This window comes from Sitophilus oryzae, unplaced genomic scaffold (assembly GCF_002938485.1).
Source record: "Sitophilus oryzae breed Bouriz unplaced genomic scaffold, Soryzae_2.0 scaffold_1576_pilon_pilon, whole genome shotgun sequence".
NCBI lineage: Eukaryota > Metazoa > Arthropoda > Insecta > Coleoptera > Curculionidae > Sitophilus > Sitophilus oryzae.
This window is the reverse complement of record NW_022146254.1, coordinates 5,413,792-5,439,278: the sequence shown is the minus strand read 5'-3', so window position 1 is coordinate 5,439,278 and position 25,487 is coordinate 5,413,792. Positions and strand designations below refer to the sequence as shown.

Below are 25,487 nucleotides of genomic sequence, written 5' to 3'. Positions count from 1 at the left end.
TCCTGAGTCCTGCTTAGAGCTCAGTCATATGTCAGTCGGTTCGTGTTCCTGCAACGGTTTCACATCTCCGCTCGATACATCGATTCGTTCTGTACCACTTTCGTTTTTTTTACATTTTAACGCGTAAAACGCCGTATTTTCCTCTGTTGACCGGATTTCTCGTGCAGTTTATCAACCCATACTCACCTTCCAAGTTGACAACTCAGTTTTGAGTGGATTATTCTTCAGCTCTTGCCAGTTAAATCTCATTCGAAACGTAAGTTTTCATGTTTTGAGTGTGTGTGGCCAGTTTGAATTGGTTTGTGCTTTATACGGACGTTAACACCTTTGTGCTATAAAGTGGAACTTTCTTTTAAGCAAGACAAAAACTGATGGAATACTTTAATAGCCTCATTCCTATAAAGTGGCGAGAATTTAATAATACATTATTAGAATGTCTCTTAATTTCATCATCTTTAGATGGATGGACTAGATATGATTGTAATATACCATAGAAGAAATGAAAGACCTTTTTTAATATTTGTTTCTGTCATCAGCTCAATTGAATAGTTGGTCCTTTCAAAAAACCTTTTTTTCATCATAGGTTGGAGTATTGTAGCTCTTTTTTATTCTCTAACTTATTACTTCAGATTAAACTGAAATTATATTTGTAAAGTAGTCAAGTATTACAAACTGTAATATGGTGCATCGACATTGGAAACAGGAAATCCCAACTGTCTAAATATTGGCTCCCCTGATGATTTTATTAACTCGTTAATAAGTTTTTAAAGGTGTGCGTATGTTAAATACACATGCCAAATTTGAACAGTTTTGGATAAAGTGTTTTTAACTAATTTAAGAAAAACTGCATCTTTTTTAAATTAAAACTGAACAGGTCACAATGACAAATGTCAACATAGGTACCTTAAGTCCTCAACCTATAATTTTGTCACTTTGTTGTATGTCATTTTTTTAATTTAAAATTTGTTACAAACAGGCAAAATCGTAATGTTTAGGAATTACAATTTGACATTTATATTACAAAATCATAGGTTAACAACTTGAGGTGCTATGTTGGCATTTGCCTGGTTTTGATTGTTACTTGTTCAGTTTTAATTTAAAAACAGATGCAGTTTTTCTTCAATTAGGTTAAAAACGGCTTGCTCAAAATTGTTCAAATTTGGCATGTGCTTTCAGCATACACAGGCCTTTAAAAACATGCATAGGATTTTTTATGTTAGGATATAATACAAAGGCATCTAAAAAACTTCAGTTACCTATGATGAATTGTTTTATTTTATCTAAATTGTTTTATTACAATGACTTGCTTATTCTACTTAAAACATCTAATTAATTTAAATCGCTTAATCTCAGTCTATGTTTAATTATTTACAGACAATCCGTACTTTGGTATTTATAAAATTAAGAAATTCAGGACATAGTTACCGGCGTGTGTAGATTTGGTTTTATTTGCAAAATATCAAAGACCTTCTTCAAGGTTAGAACAGTACACTGACATTCCTGACGTTCTTCAATATTAATACAGCCAGACACAATAGCTTCCTTATTTATGTTATCAACACGTTAGTTACTGTAGCTATTTGTGTTATTTTTATAACAATTTGCATTCTAAAGGGTAATGATTGATCGGGATTTATTGAACTCGCGGGTCATCGCATACTTAATATCCTACAAGCAACCTCGTGTTTGATTTTTTGCATTTTATATTGAATATTAATCGTAGGTCAAAGAGGAGAAAAAACTAGGTTATGATCAGATTGATTTTATTATAAATTGCATGTTGCCTCTAAGATGGTTAGAGGTTATTAGCTAATCTCAGTTATTTCTTAAGTTGTGAACATTGTATATTTTTCTGATAGGTACACTAGTGGTTTAACTGGCAATGTACTATGTACCGGGTGGTCGAAATTGCTCTGTTTTAACAGAGAAAACCTATTTCCTGACTAGATAGAGCAAAACCGACATAGATGTCATGGGCTCGATTTCTGAGACACGTTGAATGGCATAAACCGCCTGTTGTTATTTTCACTGCCTTTTTGAATTTTTTACCATTTTGAAAATTGTCCATTATACATGTATTCTACAGCAACCATATATTTTTTCTAATTTTTTCTAAAACGGTATGGAAATTTGGAAAAGTATAAACAGGGTTAACCATTTTAGAACAATCAAAAATTTTCATGAAGAATGCGTTTTTCTCAAAATGTTAATAATAATAAAGTTTTTCCTCTTGGACATACTGTATAGGTACTCTATATTGCGAAATTTTTCTTAAATTTTCATCATTAGACAACAGTGGATATAATTATTGTTTTAATTAAAAAATATCATGAAAACTAAAAGCTAAGTAGTAAACAAACCAGTGGTTTCTACCAGTGTTTTTCCAAAATCCAATTCTATATTCAATTAGAGCTTGACTTTTTTATTTAAAATAGTTAATGATGCATTTCTTAATGTTTAAACATAAAAGTCGCTTCTATTACTGAATTAAGGTAAAATAATAGTTTTTTGTTGTTTATTATAGTTGAATTGCTAATTGTTACTTGAGGGATTCGAGGAACTAATTAGGTGCTAATTAATGAAATAATGAATTGTAAACGGGAATTGCTTGCTATCTGTCCCATATTCTGACGCAAACGCTGGACAATTATTCGATAAGTATTTTTACCTCTCTTAATACAATTACGGAGATCCACTTTGTTACAAAAATAATAAAAAAAAGTTGTTTAGCCGACTTTGAACTTTGAGCTTTATTATGAAATAGATAAAACGGAGAAGCGACGAGACTGAAACCTTTGAAATGTCGATTTCTCTTTAGATTGTTGATGAACAAATACATAAATTTATTTATATATTTAAACAACTTCGACATAAATTGATTTGAAGATTAAAGGCAAAGTAAGATCTCAACTTAGTTAAAACTCTAACTTTGGACTTGCATTGTCTTATTTGCCTTTATTATTAAAGTGTGTATATGTTACGGTTAAGGTCCGATGTTCGGTTAATGTCGACATTACCCGGTTAATCTCGAGAATAACACACAACAAAACAACCAAAAACATAACCTAACCCAAACATTAACATGTTAATGTCGACATTAACCGGACATTGGACTTTAACCGTAACATATATACTGAACCACTGATCGTTACCGAGCTAGAATATAGAATGTAGAATGTTTAGGAGGGGAGTTAATCACAGCGACCTTACAGATCTATTGTGTGTTCCCCTTTCTTGACTTATAACGAGTTATAATTCATCATACAGTCTCAGGGCTTTAACAAAAGCCAGTATCTGAGACCAATCTGAGACGGCTCCACAGAGACCAGCTCTTCATCCTCAACATCAGCCGTACGTAAGTTCATGGCACGAACGGTCTCGGCGCACTCAGTGATAAGGTGTTCTGGTGTTTCCCCATTTTCCCCACAGAACTGCATTCCCCGTTGTTTCTCAGCTTCAGCCTACTGAGGTGTTCGTTGAGGAGACAGTGTCCTGTTAGAAACCCCGTGGCAATCCGAAGATTGCTTTTACTTAAATCAAGGAAAATCTTTTTTTTTCCTCGGTCGTAAGTTCTGAGGAACTTTTTCGAGGGTCTTAGACCGTTTGAGGGCTCCCATTCCAGGTTACGGATGGAGTCTTCCATGTTTTTTAGTTCCGCTTTCAGTTGGTTTCCGCCTGGAAAGTTACCGAGCTAAAACTAGGTATTATATTTTTTATTTACTCTGTAAATATGGAAGTTAGAATATGGTTTAAACTTTGTTGAAACAAAGCTAGTCATGGCCAATATAAGACCTATCTTTTCTAATTACTTCACACTTACACTTCACACTTGCATTTATAACTATCAGCACACTATCAACTATTACAAGACAACTGTTTACACATGAATTTTACTAGTCACTTTAATACTGATTTATTACAGACCTTACTTTATTATTTTAATACCTTCACAAAGTGTAAAATTAGGCTTTAGACTCAACACCAAAAAATAGCAATACGTGGAGACGCAACAAAATCGGATATAAAATGATATAACTCGTGAACACATTGGAGGAAAAAGAAACTTAAAGGGACTGCATGGACTGCATCTATAATCTATAAACCTAACCTAACCTAACCTAACGATCAGTGTTTCAACCAAATACGTTTAAATAAAATATACGACGGCCTCCCTATAAGAGCAATGAGAGGATTTACGTCCCAGTATTGAAGGAGGACAGAAAATCGAGTCGAATGGTTTCAAGACATAGGTTCATCTTTGTTTAGTCAAATCTCCTACAAACCAAGGATAGACTTATGTAGGAAATGCATTGAAATTCTATAGCCATCCTTCAATATCGGGACAGGAATTTAAGCGGTACCCTCCGTATACTTTATTTTAAACGTATTTGGTTTCAACCAATGACTAAAGAATCCAAGGACAAATAACACCCGAGAGCAAATTGTGCCGATGTCACCAAACAGTGCCGTGGCACATATTTTTCTTAACCTAGCTGTTTGAAGCAATATTTATATTTTCTGATAATTGTTTTGACTACGCCTATGATGTATCATACTAGTTAATTACGAAAAAAACGTATTAAAATGTTAACAAAAGGTACAAAACTAGTATCGACGTATAGCACATATCAAGTACATATAGATGTTAATTGAAATTGAAGAATAATTATCGAATTCAATAAGAAAACGCTAAAAAGTTGGAGTGGACTGTTTATTTACCTATGAAACGTAACTCCTGGCTTTTCTTATCGCTGCTGCTTTTACACTTGAAAGCTGAACAACTAATCACCATTGTAATAAAGTTTATACAAAGTTCACTACACACAACCAACTATTAAAAATCGCTAAAATTGTCGCTGGTGACCAAATGATGACTCATTGTTTGTCATCAACAGAATGGCCTCTAAGGTCACAAATTCTGCTGCAGCCCGTATCGGGGCGTTACATGTCCTTATATTCTTTAGTCATTGGTTTCAACTATTCGAAACATCAAGTCTTAAATTATAATATTAGTAACTTCGACATAATTCTAAAAAAGATCTAATGTCGAACTGTTGATTTTAACGTTTGTAAATCTACACTGTTTTAAAAATAAAGATGACAAATTCAAACTTTTTCTTAACAATAATAAATAATGGAAAAGTTACGATTTTGTAAGATAACCGTTACTATTACTCAAGATTTTAAAATCTGTTAATAATACTGTTTCCGGAAAACGAGTCAAGTTGTCCATGACCGCGACTATAATATTTTCAAGGTTGTATTTGTATGTTTTTCAAGCGTCTTCTGTATCTTTTAACCGGGTTATTATTTGGAAAGGATATGACATAAACAGCGCGGTTAACAACAAACGGTACATGCGGATGATAATCGGTACAAAATAATTAACAGTTGTTTTTTAATTGTTACAGTACCATCAAAGATGTCGCTCGCCAGCGTCCACCACCCCACCGACATTCATTCCAGCCATAGGTAGGTCTCATTGTCTAGTATTCAGTTATTTTTAGCTAGAAAGGGCCTACCAATAAGGGATGTTGGATATACGATAAAACAATTTAAAAATTTATTTTTGTATTATATAAATATTTTTTCTCTTGGCTCACCCCTATAATTTTAGGTAAAAAACGAGATTTGATATAGTAGTAATTCAGTTTTTTTGTTAAATTTTGGATATAAATCAGGGATTGGTTGATGTATTCAGTTAGTTTTGGTCACTCCCTGTGACCAGATTTGATATGTTAGTAATTTTTTGTTAAATTTTGGATATAAATCAGGATTGGTTGATGTATTCAATTAGTTTTGGTCACTCCCTGTTTCACCGGAAATAACTACAACTGAACTGAAATTTCAATCTAGAGTGCCATGAGTGTGTTAAAACCACTAATTTTTAATCACGGAACGTTGGAAAAATAGATTAGAGCCGAAATCGTATTTTTAATCAAACCTTATTTTTCCAAACATTTTTCCAAATGAAACGAGAGTGGCTGATTAACATATTTGGAAAGAGCATTTTCTACGAATAATTTGGTACCACATACTTGTATTTTGATTCAAATTGTTATATTTCTTGTCGTGGCACACTAGATTGAAATTTAAAATACTATTTACTGTACTATTCTATTTAGAATATTATTTTCTATCAAATTAATTAAAGGTTAAAGGTTGTAGTCATTTCCTGTGAAACAGGAAGTCACCGAAACTAACTAAATAGGTCAATCATTCCTGACTTATGTCATATACTAACATAAAAATATAGGGGGTGTGTCCCTTTTGAAAAACACCCAGTATTAATAATATATATATATATATATATATATATATATATATATATATATATATATATATATATATATATATATATATATATATATATATATATATATATATATATATATAATATTAGTTTAGAGCAATTACACAGAGATAACAATTTATTAAGTAGCTATCGGGAATATATCCTGAACAAAAAAATGCGAGTTTGAGTGGAAACTTTTTTATTCTAAGGGGTGAGACAGGGTGAGTCATAATGTACACCATATTGGTTCCCCTTTCAATTACCCGATAAATGAATTAGAGATCTTCCCAACTGTATTTTTTGCCAATTATAGAAGTAACTTTATTACTTTTTTTTTGTTAAATTTTGAATATGAAATATCTTGTCGATTATTTGCGATTTTGAAACAAAACTTGAGAAACTTTTCAGCTGTCAATATGATTAAGTTTTCAATAACTTCCGTTAGTTTTTGTAAAAAAAAACATCCCCATCTAAATATTAGAACGGCCGTTAAATTACTTAGATTACTATTAAATCTTTATTAAACTTTTTAATGCTCAGGAACTTTTTTCATTGTAACAGAATATACAGCAAAAATCAACAAAAGTTAGCGTTTGTGTAATAAATATTCATATATTAATACAGGGTGAGTCTTAAATAAGTGCAAATATTTTCAGGCGTTGTATATCTCGATAAAAGAAACATACTCTCTTTACCGTTTTTTAAATAAGTTCAAAATAACCGAGTTATTTCACTTGCAGAAAATTCAGCAAACAACAAACAGAAAATTTGCAAAAAAAATGTTTTTCTTTAATTTTGAGAACCACTGAGTCATTTTTGTGTTTTCTTTCTTATAAATTTAATCTACTACCTATGTTGTCATATTATCAAGAAATTATATTTTTTAACAAAAAACTAAAAATATTTCCAGAATTTCAAAATTTCTTTTTCGCGAAAAAAAACTTAATAATAATATATACACATCGTGTTTTTGGGGTCGAAATATACTACCCCTTAAATATTTGCACTTTTCTGACTCACCCTGTATTATTGTATATTTTGTATCTAAAATTGAAATGGAATATCGGTGACAAAATTATGAGTTTTATTAGATATTTGTGAAAAAGTAAAAAAGTAGCTGTGGCAAAATTACGGCATTTTTTCTTCAGCTATTTTGATGACGTGCAGCACGATAAGTTTTATTGATTTTCCTGTATCTAAATTTTCAAGTGTTGTTTCTAATGTTTGCAAATAATTGACTATTGAGAATGTAGCGCTTTTCAAAAATTTCTACTTATAAAAATATTATCTATTTTTTTCTGTGTCGTATCTAAACGGAAAGATACACTTATTGAGGTAGATATGAACCCCTGGACAAAATTATCGCACCACTTAGCTTTTAGATATTTACTTTTTTTAAGAGAAGTAAATAAATAGAATATTTAACATTGTCAACAGTGCATTATTTATTAGCAAAAAAGAATCATATTCTATTCAACAAAACGAGATTTAACTAACTAAATGCATTTTTAGGAAAAAAAATAGATTTTTAATAATCTCAAATTCAATACAAAAAAAAACAATAATCCCAAGAACAACCGTAATGCATTATTAGTATCGTGTGTTGCCACCTCTAACTGTAATAACCGCTTGAAGTCTTCGTGGCATTCCTCTTATCAAATTTTGAAAAGTTTCCTGTGGAATGTTTTCCCACTCCTCACGCGCAGCCTGTTCCAGTTCAGCTAATATCCGGGGAGGAGGATTTCTTTGCCGAATACGCCGTTTTGAGATGTCCCAGACATGTTCTATTGGATTCATGTCGGGGCTGCGTGGGGGCTAGTCTAAAGTTGTAATTCCCACGTCATTAAGGTATTGAATAACATCCAAAGCCACGTGAGGCCGAGCATTATCATGCATTAGTAAAAAATCCGCTTCTATGAACGGCGCAAATGGAACTACATGTTCTTCAAGGATCTCCAACACATATCTGCGTGCATTAAGGGCAGGTCTAGGCGATGCCTCCCCAAAACATAACACTTCCTCCAGGAAATAGTTTCGTTGGAGATATACATGCTTGGGCATATCGTTCACCGTCTCTTCTCCTGACTCTACAATGACCGTCTGGTGATCGCAATCCAATTCTCGTGTCGTCTGTAAACAAGACGCGCCTCCAGTCATTTAAATTCGAGCCCGAGTATTGTCTTGCAAATCTTAAACGACTGATACGGTGTTGTCTGTTGAGGAGAGGTCCAGTTGCCCGGCCTTCTGTTACTTAAATTCGCTTCATGGAGGCGTCTTCTAACTGTACGATCTGAAATATTGATATGGCGTACTTCCCTTAATCAAATTGTTTACGCTACGGCTGGTAGATGTTCTGTTTCTTAGAACATTGAGGCGCAAAAAATTGTCATCTCTTTGAGAAGTAGTTCTATGTCGTCCTTGTCCTGGTCTTCTTGTATAAGTTCCGGTCTCCCGAAAACGCTGCACAGCTCTTATAACTAGTGATGGGAATAATCGAATTATTTTCACCATCGAATAATTAGTAATAATTCATATTTCACAATCGAATTAATAATTCGAATTATTTAGTAGTATTATAAATTTAACCTAAAAATAAATTCGTCCCAGCTAGTGCTCGTCTAGGGGCTATTTTAAACAAATCTGAACCATTGCCATACCTATATTCTATCACTGAATAAAAAATTAAAAAAAATATTCTTTATTCAATGTATTCTATTAACTGTGCCGAAGCCGTTTAATAAATTAAACCATAATTTAAAGTTTTAAATTTAAAAGTGCCGAGTTTATGATTGTTTCAATTCCTATTGAAAAGCTCATATCTAAAATAAAAGCTTCTTCTAAAACGATATAAGTATGTCCTTGTTTACGTGCGGTTCGTATTTCTTTTTATTTTATCAGTTGCAATCAATAATTATTTAGATAAAAGAAGAAAATTAATTTTAGTGTTCGGTGAAATTTGGGTGAGATGGAAATGAACCAAATAATGGTAGTATTCTTTCGTTTGTGGTTTGGTTGAACGAAATGAAAATTTTCACTTAAACTGATTTATTCCTACGTGGTATAGGAAATAACAATGATTTCTGGATTTTTCTATATCGGATCGTTCCTTTCTTTGCCGATTCCCTTTATAAATCAGTTTAAGTGAAAATTTTCAGTTCGTTCAGAACGAAAGAATACTACTAATAGTACTATACTAATTACTAATATTCGTATTTGTCCATAAGAGGTTATGTTTTATGTTCATTTGTAATTCGGTTACCACAGATATAATATAAAATACTACTAATTTTTATCTCGATATATCGAAAAAGATAATTCGAATTAGTTAGTTTTAATTTAGTATCGAATTAGTCGTATTATTTAATTCGAATTTTCCCAACACTACTTATAACCATTGTGTGATGCACGCCTAAAACGCCAGCCACATAACGGTAACTTCGACCTTCTCCAACTAAAGGTATTGCTTGGACAGCTTCATTTTCAGTCAGATGACGTGACGCTCTATCCATACTCAATAGATGGAATGGTTTATGTTTCACAATCGTAATTTTTTAATATCACCTGAAACAGTACGAAGTACTACTGAAACTGTCCGCCTTAGGTACATGTAGGGAAAAATGCAAAATAAGGAATTTCAATAATTCAGAAAAAATTGACCTTAGACACCAAAATAAAATGTAAACATTGTTTTTGTCCAGTTCTGTTTTTCGCACGAGCAAAAATAAACTCCTATTTTAATTGTTTTAATTGATATTTATTATTTTCTTAAAGAAATAAGCCGTGGTGCGATAATTTTGTCCAGGAGTGTATTTATATTTATTTCATTTAATCATAACATGGTATTTATATAGTAATCGTTTTATAATGTAAGGAAAAATATATAGGAGAATAACTATTAGATTCAGTTATCTGAACATTAGTTTGAGGAAATACCCTAGTTTCGTTGTATGAATTACAAAAATTACATTTTATATAAACTCTTTTTTTTAACTTTTTTAACTTTCTTAACTTAATATAAATATTTAAATATATCCCTATATATTTCTGCTTTAGAATATCAGTCATCTTGAAAACGTATATAGAAATTTAATGAACCATGAAAAACATAAAAAATAATGGACATAATTGTAAACGCCCCCTCTAAATTTCCGTAATGGGATTCTGCTAGGCTATACATATTTTATGTCTCTTAAGTGCTGTTAAGAAGGAGTTTTGTTGATGTTAACTGTTTATATATTTATAATTAATTTATTTTTGTTTCCCAAAATATTTTGATTAAAAGAAAATATATAAAAGTGGGCAATGCTGTGCCGGTCAAGCTTAATCACGTGACTAAAAGTTTATTTGGTATGAACTTTAGATATGTATATAGTCTATCAATCAAAAGATAAGCCCACGGCCACACAGAAAGCGTTTTTAGCGTTTTGCGTTTCAAGCGCTTTTTGCCATTTTACCGTTTTTGAGCGCTTTTTTCGATTTGTGTCCGTTAAAAATACGCAAAAGACGCCGCAGGTCTGCAGTTTCTATCAATATGTCAATTAGTAACGTCGCAAGCACGTGGATTCCCGGCCCGTCCAACAATCAATCCTGTGAGAAAGAGATAGGCGAGATCGGTGCCGTTAGCGTTGAAGAGACGAAGATAAAAGATGCTGGGATTGAATTGTGGACGGGCCGGGGCTTATATTCGGAGACAAACACAATCTACTGCTAGTGCCAGTGGTGTGTGTAAAAATAATAATTATTATTTGCCATTTATTTTACGAATTTTAGTTTATATGTGTATAGTTTTTTGATGTAGTGTTGCAGTTAGTACTTGTTATAATTATAATATAATAAATAATTATATTTATATAATAGAATAGTAAATATCTCTAGTTGCTAATGCAATTTTAGAACATGATTTATGAAACATTTTGGAGTGAAACTTCTATACGCGCGCTGGGAGTAAAAATTCAAGGCCGTGACATACGAGCCAGTGAGACGGCCCTAACACACGAGCTCGTTGTACCGAAAGGTGTGAACGGCTTAGAAATACGTAGTGACGTGACGTGTATTTGTGAGCAGTCCACGTGTTTATCAAAAATATCGATATTTTAATACAAATTTTGAAAAAGCGAATCAAATTATTACGCGTAAAAAAACATTTGTTACACGTAAAAAACTATTTTTATTGTTTTACGCGAATAAAACTGTTACACGTAAACAACCATTTTTTACGCGTATAAAACTATTTGTTACTGATATAAAACTATTTGTTACTGGTATAAAACTATTTTTTACGCGTATAAAACTATTTGTTACTGGTGGAAAACAATTTTTTACGCGAATAAAACTATTTGTTACCTGTAAAAATATATTTGTTACACGTAAAAAAGTCTTTTTTTATGCGTCAAAAACTTATTGTTTCTGGTAGAAAACCTTTCTTGCGCAAAAAAAAATACGTGCAAAAAACTATTTGTTACACGTAAAAAACTAATTTTTACGCGTCAAAAACTTATTGTTTCTGGTAAAAAAACTTTTTTACCCAAAAAAATATATTTTTTACGTGTAAAAAACTATTTGTTACACGTAAAAAACTATTTTTTACGCGTAAGAAAATATTTCTTTAATTTATTACTTTTTCAACATTTCAAACTACACTTTTTCAAACATTTTCTTCAAATTTTTGAATTTAATAGAATATTCCTAAACAGTAGATGTTCTTTATAAAAATATTTTTAGATAATACCCTAAAATGAAAAAAAAATGCATACTATTTAATTTATTTTTATTGTATTATTAAATATAACGTCCGCCTATGACGGGGTCTCATCTTAGAAAACGCTAAAGAGGCTACAGAAAACAAACTGATTTGTTCTCATTTGCGTTTTTTGCGAGACACGCCGAACGCTACACGCTTTTGGTATGGCCACTCCTATATAATCCTGTTATTTTGTTTTAGTCGCTAAAGACGCTTCACGCTAAAAACGCAAAAAACGTAGATCGTAGATCATATTATATATTTCCATACTCGGAAACCTTCAATCTTCAATCCTAGATATTTTTGTTTTAATTAGTGCGAGTCAAAGGTGATTTTTACTACTAACAGCATGGTGGTTATTACGAATTTTAATTGCCATATCAGACATTCGTTGACACGACAATTGACCTCGGCGTTGTACAGATGGCGTTCTACGCAGCGTAATCTGGTTTACTAAATTTTTCCACCTATAAAATGACACAGAAATGATAATGGAAGAATTTATTATTGAAGGAATGTTGTGTATCTAGTTTATACATTTTTATTTTTAGAGATCCCTACATGACTATTTGTGGAAAAATTCTGCTACAGACGTATATTATAGTATTTATTCATGTCCTTCTCTTCAAACAATACTATTGCAAATAGAGGATCAAGCGGATTGTATTGTTTTCAAAAAGAGAGGTTACATTATCACTGGCGTCAAAACGGATTAGTTAAACGGATATTATTGTAACGCTTACCATTCTGATTTATTTAAAATATCTTTGTGTAGTGTCGTCATTGTCATTCTGATGTTAAGTTTATATTATTATTCAGATATAATTAGTTAAACAATGAAATAACTGGTATTTTTTGGAATTTCTCTTCAGTATTGAGTCCAGTTCAAACCGCTTCAAACTGGTTCTGATGTTGAGAATGGATTTTTTGCGCTAATATGTATACCGCAAATTCGATGAAATGGACTCGACAAGATTAACATTAATTTGGTTTGGGTTTTTACATTTGACAAAATCCTGATTACTATTTCATGGTTTAATATATTGATGTTGTAACACTTACATGTGTCAAGTACATTTTTTATGAATCTGCATGTTATACGAGTTTTATTAAACCAAATTAATGAAACCGCCTGTCTAAATTGCCTAGTTAAATGTTCAGCCTATTGAGTTGCCCTTCTATACCCTCGCCAATTCCCTGCTCATCGTAAGGTTTATAAAACAATTTATTCTACACAATCTAATTTCGGTTTTGGATAACGGCAACACGTTTCTGGGATAATCTTGGATCAGAGCTATGGAGATATGATTGAGTCTAAATTTTAAGTCCTGGTAGTTTCGTCCGGTTGTTAGATACCTAAAATCACTTTAAAGTTTCTTTTTTTTTCTACTAAATGATCCACCATGTTATGAAGTTCTTCTAAAATACACAATCCATTCGTAAATAAAATAAATTCTACTGATTCTAATTCCTTCAATAAATCTGAATGAGAAAAACCAGTTCTTTTTTATGAAAAAAACTATTGTTTTGTCCAATATTTTCTTTACTTTTTCCTTGTTTTTATTTGCGTTAATATTGGCAAAATAAAACACTAATTTGCCACAATACACCAAAGCACTTTACTTCTGCACTGGACGGGCATTTATTCGCTAACCATATTATTAAAACTCCAACAGTTTTAATCATCTGCTGATGATGCTAACAGGGTTAGCGGTGAGCGCTTCCAATGCAAAAATAAAGTGTTTTAGGGTATTGTGGTGAATTAGTGTTTTATTTGACTGTTGTAACATCAAAGGTTCCAACCCCCCAACTGTAATAATAATCTATTTTTATTTATTTTTTTGATAATAATTTTTGGCGCCTTGAAGAAGCCATTATACAGGGTGGTCCGAACTGTATTCTGGAAACTTCGGCAGCATATTCTGCAGATAAAAAAAAGTAAAAAAGTTCGTATAAATGTATGTCCTAAATTGCTTAATATCGGAGATACAGGGTGTAGAAGTTTCATTTTTATTTCGATTTTTTTCCAAATAATTTCTGATTCTTTGGATGAAAATTGGTGTCTGGGAGTTTTTTGACACGAGAAATTTGGATTTTGATGTCAGTATGACTCTTATTTGTAGGGGGCGCCACCTACGTGTGTTTTAATTGTTTTGAAGAGTGATAACTTTTCGTCCGTACCTGTATAAAACTACTTAGTAAAAAACTATACATTTCCGTGATTTTCTACGTAAAAAATGTCTCTTGCTCGCTACAAGTAACCGTTCTCAAGATATTTAGAATGGAAGTAGACAATACCTGTCATTATGGATAAAAAATAAACATGTTGAGTAGATAGTTATTTGACTGAAATGATAAATTTCGGAACTTTTTATTTTTTTAAATTAATCATTAAAATTTTTCTTCGAAAAAATGATGATAAAACAGTTTCTGTTGTACTTTTGACTCGAAATCATTTCAAATTTATGAATTCAGTTTAATAACTATTTAGTCAACATGTTTAATTTATGTCAATGATGACAGGTATTGATAAATTCGATTCCAAATATCTCGAGAACCATTACGTGTAGCGATTTTTACCAAGAGACCTTTTTTACGTAAAAAACGTCTTAAATGAATATTTTTTACTCAGTAGTTTTATACAGGTATGGACGAAAAGTTATTACTCTTCAAACCAGTTAAAAATACATAGGTGGCGCCCTCTACAAGTAGGAGTCGTATTGACATCAAAATCAAATTTCTCATATCAAAAAATCCCCAGACACCAATTTTCATACAAATATTTACGTTACTTCAGAAATTATTTGGAAGAAATCGAAATAAAAATGAAATTTCTACACCCTGTCTCCGAAACTAAGCATTTTAGGACATACATTTATACGAACTTTTTTACTTATTTTTATCTGCAGAATATGCTGCTGAAGTTTCCGGAATACAGTTCGGACCACCCTGTATAATAAGACCTCCCACTCTGGATGCCCGCTCACCAAGGTATAGAAGGCAATGAAAAAGCAAATGAGCTAGCTAAAAAAGGAGCGAACTAACTGAACCAGAACCGTTCTGTTTTCCCAGTGGAAAGCAAGTAAAAGCGGAACTGAAGAACCTGGAATACTCCATCCGTAACTGAATCCTCCAACGGTCTAAGACACTCGAAAAAGTTCCTCAGAACTTCCGACCGAGAAAAATCAAAGATTTTCCTTGATTTAAGTAAAAACAAACTTTGGACTGTCACGGGGTTTCTAACAGGACATTGTCTCCTCAGTAGGCTGAAGCTGAGTAACAACGGCAAATGCCGATTCTGTGGGGAAGATGAAACACCAGAACACCTTATCACTGAGTGCGCCGAGACGACGACCGTTTGGTGCCATGACCTTTGGTACGGCTGCTGTCGAGGATTGAGGGCTGGTCTCTGTGGAGCCGCCTCAGATACTGGCTTTTGTTAAAGCCCTGAGACTGCATGATGAGTTATAACTCGTTATAACTCAAGAAAGGAGAACACACAATACATCTATAAAATACACACTAAACATACACCTCCTAACCATTCTACATTCTACAAGCCATTATATTATTTCGTAAAAGATGACCAACGTGCTGTTAAATTGTAGTATGTAGAGAGCACATCCTAGCTGAAATTTTTGAATAGAAATGTTTTCTTGTAGTAGTATCTTGGTAACTAATTAGTGAGTGCGAAAATGTTATTATGTTTTGATTTTGACAGATTATTTTATTAGTAGTTTAGTATTTCTCCATTTAATTTTTGTTAAATTTCTCTCGCTCTTTCAAAATTACTACTAATGTTAAACTTTCTCTCAATTTTCTCCTTCAATATAAGACACTTTCATTGATTATTTGTTTTTCTAGAAGTATTAAGGTAATTCCAAGGCCAGGGAAAATAATAATATAAGGAAAAGGGATGTATGGGATTTTATCTCAGCTTTATAAGAGGCGGTTATTGTGTAGTTATTTCTTTTGATAAAATATTTACAAATCGGAAAACTTCATATTATTTACTACCATTACCAAGGAAAAAATCTCACAGAATTCATAATAACTCTTATGGTTTCACCGATTTATAGGAAAGGTTTAGTAATTAAAATTTTATTAAACCATAAATGTGTTAAGCACAAGAAATCTGTCAATATTTATTTTAATTTATAGCTAAATCACATCTTTATTGATGCAGATATTTAAGTTCGCGGTATGCTAGAACAGGTTTTCTTACGTTTTATAGCAAATATTTAAGTTCATTAACAATATTCAAAGAAGTTAAAACAAAACTAACGTAGACTTTGATTTTCTAATTCAACTATAAAAAAATCTACGAAGGGTACCTGTATTTAAATGAATGCTTATTTTATTGGTTAGATAGTAGTTTCTCATTGATTAGCAGCCGATTTTTTTTATCTTAAAAAGAAAGTTGTTTAATGAAAACAAAAATATCTTTTACTTTATTAATCTTCTTATATTATATAGTTTCTTTATTATGTTCTACGTAAATGCAAAAATTCTAAAGAAATATTTAAATTACAGATGTATGTACAACAAACTTCAAAAATATCGATGAATCTTATATCACATTTCAAAATCAGCATTTTGAAGTAATAGGGAGCTCTCCTGTTTACAGAGAATAACTTGCAAAAAGGCCGAAACAAAAAATAAATATTTTTTATATAGCTATATGACATACTCAACAACCAGACATTAGTTTATATCACGGTATTAAAATTATAAAATTTTATTATAGCTTCGTCAAAATGAACTTTGTAGGCGAAAACTATTAGCGCTACGTCAACACTGGCTCCGTACAAGTACGTTTCATTTGAAAGCAAAAGCCTTGCGTCGTTTCCAGTGGTTTATTATTGGCGCCACTTTAAATACAGACCAAAGATGTTGAACTCATACGCAATTTAATAATAATAATGTCTAAATTCAGTCGGTTTTGCCTTGCCTCGCGCTGTTTATTTTCGGACGCACTTGTATATGTACCTATACACAGAATACGAAACCTGAAACCTTGGAGGCGGTAAACTGCCTTACAACAATTATTGTAGCGCTTATATAACTACTTTATTGACTTTATTGCATAATGCACCCTTTGTTTAAATGCGATAAAAATATTAACGATATAATATATATTTTTTGCTATCACATTTACGTGATATTGATAAATTGTGAATTACCCAGCTTTTTTGCAATTATATGTAAATATTCACCTTTTTATACCTTTTTCTTTAAAATTATCATTAATAATTCTTGTTATTCTCAAAAACGCACTAATTTTTTTTTACTTATTGTTTTAGTAATATTATTTTTCACATAAAATTCAAAAATTAATTAAGAGGTTAATGAGGTTTCTTAATAACTTTGTTAAGCGATATTCGAATCAATTTAAGAGTTATTGACTGAAGGCTAGTATGAGACTGATCATTTCGTTAAAGGCCATAGTCCATTTGTTGATATATTAGTCATACATACAGGGTGTCCCACTTAAGATGGATACAAGCCAATATCTTGGTTGTTTGTTGAGCGATCTTTTTCATTTTTGGCAGGAGGCTGTATGGCTATAAGACGTACATTTTGCCCAGGGTAAGAGATGCGATACCTCATAGACGTACGTTTTAATGGGGTTTGCTATTTTTCGAGTCAAGAGTAAACTACCCTTAGGACAGTATTTATTTCAAATCTGATAAATTATATTGAATCCTCCTTACCATAAGAAACAATTTTCTAAAGTAAACAAAATAAATTGAAAATATTTAGTGTTTTTGTATCCTATCTTAATTATTATGGAAGCTATCTGAAAACTTAAATCGATTATTAATTGATAATTGGTTATAATTGGTTATTGATAATAAACCAGTTGTTTATCCAGTGGCGTCGTAAGTACTTAAAAAAATAACAAAAATAAAAATGTCTTATTTTAATAACACACCCTGTATCAATATTTGTGAAAATTAGATCTTAAGTATCTTGAGTAAGGAGGATTCAATATATTTTATCAGATTTGAAATAAATACTGTCCTAAGGGTAGTTTACTCTTATTGACTCGAAAAATATCAAACCCCATTAAAACGCACGTCTATGAGGTATCGCATTTCTTACCCTGGGCAAAATGTACGTCTTATAGCCATACAGCCTCCTGCCAAAAATGCAAAAGATCGCTCAACAAACAATCAAGATATTGGTTTGTACCCATCTTAAGTGGGACACCCTGTATATGTATATTATTTATTATTAATTAGTACATTAGTTTGTTAACTGTACTCTAATCTGATTTAATTTGTGGAAGAAGGGTTGTGCAGAACCAATCGAGGAAACCCACAATGAAACCTCTACGACCATTTTCTACTAACTGTTGGAATGTTAAACAAAAAATTTGTAATTTCCAGACTCGATATAATCTCATTTTATACATCTATAAATGCTAACTTGAGATATAATGTCAAATATTATTAAGTATAACAGTTTCGGCAGAATGGCATCGTTAAATGAAACTGAACATATCGACATTAATTAAATCAAATTGTTTAAGTGATATTTTTATATTTCAAAAGTCAATAACTCGGAAACGCTTGGTTTGTGGTACATTGTGTGTATTTCGATTTTACTACTACACATTGCCTAGAATTGGAGGAAGAACCGAAATATGCAATAATATACAGGAGATTCCGTTTAAAAAATGAAACTTTTATGGGCTACGACTTTATGACTGACCCTGTATACATAAATTTATTACTCGCTAATAGATATTTATAAACCCTATAACTTTTATATTTAACCTTTTGCGGTACCTCCTATATTTTACCTAATAATCCACCGTTTCCAAATACCTAATAATTAATTATATTACTATTAATTACCTAATAATCCACCGTTTCACAACCAAACCAAACCAAACCAAACCGTTTCCATACTAACCTAACCAAACCAAACAGCGACCCTGTATTAAAAAATTGTTGAATGCCAACATTGCCAACTCCTACTGATTAGGTGCATACCGAAAATTGTTGTGTCTTTAAAAAATAAATGTATTGTGTATTAACATTCCTCTAAAAAAACACGGGTCATAGGCCAACTTATGGCATATTACAAAGATATGAAAAGATGTTTAATATTCGTCTGTGATATGGAATCATATAATGAATGAGATCAGGATCTAGGCTTATAATTGAAAATATTTAAGTGAATTTTATCAATAGAAGAGATTAAATTTATCAGATACAGTATGTAAAAAAACTGTCTGCCATGTCTAATCGGTGGATTTTCTAAAATCCGATTATGCTTGTTAATGGATGTGTATATTAGATATATAACTTATTTCTGGGGACTCGAATCAACGCGACGTCATCTAAACGGTGAAATCCGGCTAAGTCACGCTAAAGGCTCGTGGCTCTACGGATTAGTCCAACCGCTGAACAATAGGTGTTTTTTGTTCGCCATATTTCAATTTTTAAGTTCGTCATAACGTCGCTTGCGTCAATGCCCGATATTTAACACAAACTACCTAATTTACGTAAACCGTTTATTAAAATCAGTCGTACATTTCCAACGTACTTTACTAAAAAAAAAGTATTTTTTTAATATGTAGCCATTTTTAGGTATTATAAATTATTTACACAAAATCTCAAGTATAAAGTATTATAACTAATGCCTATAACTCTATGACAGAAACCTAAGATAGTTTCGATAGATGGCAATTCAAAAATGACAAATAACTGTTATTAATGTTATATTCTTTCGCTCGATAGACTATATTTAATTGTGGACATATCGACAATCACGATAAAATACTTACTGCCATTACTCGCTGACGAGTATTTGACACGCATCAGAAGATAGTTACGCAAGGCGTTTTCTTTCATCAGCTTTTCTGTGACTGAAAAGCCCGATACGTGATGTTATCTCTCTTCCGCACTCCGGACATTCAAAAATCTCATTACTTTGTTGCCTCTTTACTTTTTGGTTGTCGTTGTTAAATGGGTTTACAATTCTTCTCCATCGTTTTCTGTTGTGCGCTGCTTCCTCCCACAAATTCTGCATGCTTATCCCCCTTAAGTTTTCATTGAACATATCCTTGAATCTTTTGAGTTGTCCACCCAGTTTCCTCTTACCGTCTACAAGCTGCCCATCTTAAGCGGGATTAAGTAATCATGACTTCAGCGCTGTCGCAGCTAGCTTTTTCAAGGACTGATAAGTTTGAATCCTGGGGATTATTATTGCTCGGTACACTGCATGTTTCGTTTTTGTGCTCATGATTGTAGAAATCTTAAATTCTTTAAATTTCCCGAAGCCTTTTAATTTCCCGAATGCTCTTGAGGCGCTGCTAATTCTGTGCTGAATTTCAGAGTCGATCTTGGCCTTTTCCGAAATCAAACTGCAAGGTAATTGAATTCCGCTACATATTTCCATAGTTCTTCTCCAATTTTTATAGCACTGTTATGATTTTCCAGGGGAGTGCACATGATTTTAGTTTTATCGATATCCAGCTTAAGTCCCAAGCCTCGTATGCCCAGGTATATGTGTTTTCTCAGCATTTCTTGTAATTGCTGTAAACGTTTTGGCAACTAGAGCGCAGTCATCCGCTGATTGAAGTTCTGTGATGAATTTTATACGTATTTTTACCGTATATGTTTTACCAACTAGACCGCCGTCATACCTGTATCTAACACCCATTCATCATTCATCTTTCCTGCAGTTTGCTGTCCACTATATTAGAGAGCGCTACCATGAATATGTTGAATAGGAGAGGAGCTAAGACACATCCTTGCTTAATTCCTGTATTTGTCAGGAAGGTATCGCTTAGTGATCCATGATGTGACACTCTCCATTTGTTGCTATGGAGACTTTTACACACTGTAAGAAATTTGTTGGGTACTACGAACTTTTGCAGAACTGCCCAAAGTGCATCTCTGTTTACAGAGTCGGAGGCTTTTGTTAGTATGAATGCAACATATAGTTTACTCTGCTCCTTCTTTACATTTTCGCGATCGCGTTGAAGCGATAGTTGACCTGTCCCGATGTGTCGTGTATATGATTAAATAAAGTCACATTTGAATTAATACTTCATAACAGTTAATTAATGAGGTAAAATTATACGAATGTGGCTCTAGTGTTTATAAGAAATGATGCAACCAGAAAGTATAAAATTGGGTCTTTTTTTTTTCTTTTCAACTATCGATTCTTTTATTATAAATGTGAAAATATGACAGATGGAACAAATATTTAGAGATTTATATGTTTAGTACCGATGTTCCCAGAAAAATGCAGTGTTTTACAGTATTTGCATATTTCGTTAGTATTTTCCAGCTTATTTAGTGGTAAAAAAACTCTATAAATAGTAGATATTCTGAAAACAATGAGTATTTCTATGAATCAACAAAATACCTCTCGTAAAGTTGGAATTATTTTCAACCGACGCAATCAGTGGGTGTGAAAATTCGAATGAATGTATTAATCAATTCGCGTACCTCAAATGTATGCAAAGAATTCCTATAATTATAGATGTTACCATATTATTATCATCTTTGAATATATTTTATGTAGAGAATAACTGAATAAAACTTGCTGTCGGCAGTTACAGATATGAGGCCTTAAATTAGGGTTACGCTAATCTTTTAAAAGATGTTATTCATCAAAACGAGAAAATAACCATTTTATTCTCTGTAATTGTTTATTTTCTCTTTAGTTCCATGAAAATTTTCTAGTTCCAAGTGTTTCATGATTTACTCATTTTCAACTAAATGATTCATTTCGTTGAATTTGTAGAATATCATGTGCTAGTATCGCTTTTAATACATTGTAGCCATTTTTAACATCCGGTAAATGTTTTCACGCCAACCTTAACACGGCGCTGAATAACGCGCTAAAAAAAATAATTATATTATTACCAACACCGTAATTAATGAGTCAACTCTGGCTCATTCCGATCTGTAACTATAAAAATTTACACGCGCAATAAATAACTCTTCATATATATTATGTATTCTTATCTAACCCAAAATAAATCAATTTTACGTCATTAATATCGATTTGGAACTATTAAGAATTAGATCTATTCGAAATTGAGTAATAATTAAAATTGCTATTTCATCAATATTTTTTTTAATTAGGAATATTACATAAAAGAACAATTAAATTTAGATTAACAGCTTCTTCAAAATAAAATACAATAAGACAATAATAATAAGACAATAAAATAACACTTTCAGTTAATCAACATAAAATTCGTATTATAACCACCTAACTTACTTATACGTATAGCTAAACATATCATTTTTTTATTTCAGTTCATTGGCAACTCTGAGCCATAGTCTGGAAGACATAACTTCCTGGGGTTACGGCCACCACGCCGAGACGGTGCTCACCATTGAGGAGCTTAGGGACCAGCTGAACTGCTGTTTCACCTGCGGAGTCTCCTGGGCCGATTCTCACGTGTCCCTAGACTGCTCCGAGTGCGGGGGCTACGCCATGGAAAGACCGTGTCCTAAGTGCGATGGAGCCTGTGGTACCATATGGAAACGGGATTTGAGCACTGTGAGTACATGCGTTAGATTGGCTTACATTGAACATGCACTATCGGTACAACACTTTTCGATTTATTGACTTAGGTTTCATTCAAAATCTCAAAATTAGTGGTTGAAAGTATACTTTATACTTAAAAGTTTACGATCATTGACAATGTCTAAAAAATTACAATTAAAATTAATAGAATATTCTAGCAATAGCTTGGGGTACCCAGTTGCATCCACAGAAAAAGCCTAATAATTACTTTATAAAAGACTTCACTTTTCATTTCTAACCACAATTTTTCTTGACGTTAATTTGAATTAAAACAATAATAAAAATAAAAAAAGGTCAAAATGAAATTACTCGCAAGTATATTTAAGTTTCATTCAGAATCTAGCAATTAGTGGAATAAATTAATGATTTCAATTAATTACATCTTATACTTTTTAGTTTACGATCATTCACAATGTTTAAAAAACACAATTAAAGTTAATAAAATTAACTTAACGAAAGTTGTATCCATAGAGAAAGCCTAATATTTAGCTTTTAAAACAATCAACTTTTGATTTCTAACTACATACAATTTTTCTTGACGGAAGATAATCAACGGCCAAAATGACCTTTCTCGCAAATTTTGAAGTATAATTAGTGGAAAAGTCAAATGTTTGATAACTTTTTCTACTTACTGAAAATGTCTACCGTTTTACCACAATTTTGACATTCTAAATGCTTACATTGAAATTAAAGGAACAAACTTCTACGCTAATTGAAACCACTAATTTATTTCACTAATTACGAGGTTCTGAATGAAGCACTGAAAATATCTACCACTTATTTTGACGTTCTGAATGCTTACATTGAAATTAAAGGAACAAACTTCTACGCTAATTGAAACCACTAATTTATTTCACTAATTACGAGGTTCTGAATGAAGCACTGAAAATATCTACCACTTATTTTGACGTTTTTAATGCTTACATTGAAATTAAAGGAACAAACTTCTACGCTAATTGAAACCACTAATTTATTTCACTAATTACGAGGTTCTGAATGAAGCACTGAAAATATCTACCACTTATTTTGACGTTCTGAATGCTTACATTGAAATTAAAGGAACATTAAAGGAACAAACTTCTACGCTAGAGGAAGAAACTTTTACGCTAATTGAATCCACTAATTTTATTCCTCTAATTGCGAGGTTCTGAATGAAGCTACAGGTTTGTTAAGTTTTTCTACTAATCGAAAATTATTACCACTAATTTTGGCTTTCTGAATGCCTACATTGAATTTAGAGGAACAAACTTGTACGTTAATTGAAACCACTAATTTATTCCACTAATTGCGAGGTTCTGAATGAAGCTAAAGGTTCATTAAGCGTTTCTACTAATTGAAAATTACTACCATTAATTTTGGCATTGTGAATGCTTACATTGAAATTAGAGGAATAAACTTCTACGTTAATTGAAACCACTAATTTATTCCACTAATTGCGAGGTTCCGAATGAAGCTAAAGGTTTTTTAAGCGTTTCTACTAATTGAAAATTACTACCACTACATTTAGCATTCTGATTGCTTACATTAAAATTAGAAGAATAAGCTTCTATGATAAATGAAACCACTAATTTATTCCACTAATTTCCAGGTTCTGAATTCTCATAAGTTTCTCTAGGCGTATATAAATAAAATTATTAATAAAAGATAATTAATGGACTAATGATATCCTTCTTTTTTACAGTCCCACGCCAGTGGAAAGGCCAAATGGTCTGGCGAATGTAAATCCGCCACCCAGCAAAAAAGAGACCAGTGCTCATCACCTGTTTCCCAGGACCTCAGTCACCGTCTGGAGAGGTTAAGTGCCACCTCATGACGCCATTTCACCCTCTAATTTATTCTAGATTAGGCTTTAGGATAGGTTCAGGCTAGACTAAATTATACCTCTATTACAGGGAGATATTTATTTATATAGCTAGTAAAATATTTTTCGTAAATCGTTATGTTAAGTACGGATTATAATTATTTTCGGAGACGGAGTTAAAGGAGTGTATTTTTGTCATTGTTATGGAGGATTGTCTCGAGATCTCGCCGCGTTGACCAACGCGCTAATATTTTGAAGATCGTTTTGTCTGTCGTAGAAAGGTGCATCCACTAGTGGTCACTCGCAAAGAACACAAAAGTCTGTATTGTTTTCTAGTTGTATGTATACACCCATTTAAATCATTCTCCTGTTAAAAAATCGAAAAAATTATAATACCATTTCTTGTTTCAAGAAATAATCCTTCTATTTGCTGTTGTTTTACATTAAAACCGATTAATTCAAATTTGGTAATATCACAATTACCCCCTAATTCTTAGTTGAATTATATAGATAGCCTAGTCCGTGTTGTTTACAAAACGTAAAACATAGTTTTTAATCTCCCATCTCTCTTGCGTTTTTGCTTCATTAACTGAAGAAACGATACTCAGTTTATTAATGTAACGCTAAAAAAATACCCCAAGAGAATTTTTAAAAACTATGTTTAAAGGAAAATGTTCAAATTTCTATTTTTTGCAATCGACCGAAGAATGGCAGCAAAAAAAGTTTAAAATTAATTCTACACTGATTCGACGTACAATAAATAAATTTAAGTTTGAACTGAAAACTCGCCTTCAGGAATGACCTAAACGTTTAGTAATTTTTTCTATGCGCTTTAGAATGTAGAATAAAATGATCTTTTTTTGTATGACTGAAAAATTTATATAACACTGTATTCTTATGATAAAAATAAATCAATTGTATTAATTGAAACTGTCTCTTTATTTTGGTTAATCGAAAAATAATATATTATAAATGAAATATGTTAAAAAGCTGGACATCCTGGATTTCGACAGATGCCGTCATCACATATATGTTTTTCATTTTTGAACTCGAATTCTTTAGCTTGTTTAGCAGATATATTAATTTCC

The 25,487-nt window shown here is 32.0% G+C and overlaps 2 protein-coding genes across 2 annotated transcripts in view; one reads left to right on the top strand and one right to left on the bottom strand.

Moving 5' to 3' along the window:
- On the top strand, positions 1–25,329 carry LOC115879383 (protein pinocchio). Its single transcript, XM_030896172.1, has 4 exons — positions 1–256; positions 5,412–5,472; positions 22,325–22,571; positions 24,280–25,329. The coding sequence occupies exons 2-4, from the start codon at positions 5,423–5,425 to the stop codon at positions 24,409–24,411; spliced, it is 429 nt and encodes a 142-aa protein (XP_030752032.1). The 5' UTR covers positions 1–256; positions 5,412–5,422; the 3' UTR covers positions 24,412–25,329.
- Positions 24,743–25,487, bottom strand: part of LOC115879382 (leucine-rich repeat and guanylate kinase domain-containing protein-like) — an 83,705-nt gene continuing 82,960 nt past the window's right edge. The window contains exon 15 of the mRNA XM_030896171.1: positions 24,743–25,487. Within this exon, the coding sequence (XP_030752031.1) occupies positions 25,382–25,487 (106 nt within the window). The 3' untranslated portion in view covers positions 24,743–25,381.

Excerpts from the sequence above, each read along its gene's own strand:
- LOC115879383 (XM_030896172.1), top strand. The coding sequence starts at position 5,423 with ATGTCGCTCGCCAGCGTCCACCACCCCACCGACATTCATTCCAGCCAT. Across the intron at positions 5,473-22,324 it reads GACATTCATTCCAGCCATAG|TTCATTGGCAACTCTGAGCC; the intron begins GTAGGTCTCATT and ends TTTTTATTTCAG. Across the intron at positions 22,572-24,279 it reads GGAAACGGGATTTGAGCACT|TCCCACGCCAGTGGAAAGGC; the intron begins GTGAGTACATGC and ends TCTTTTTTACAG.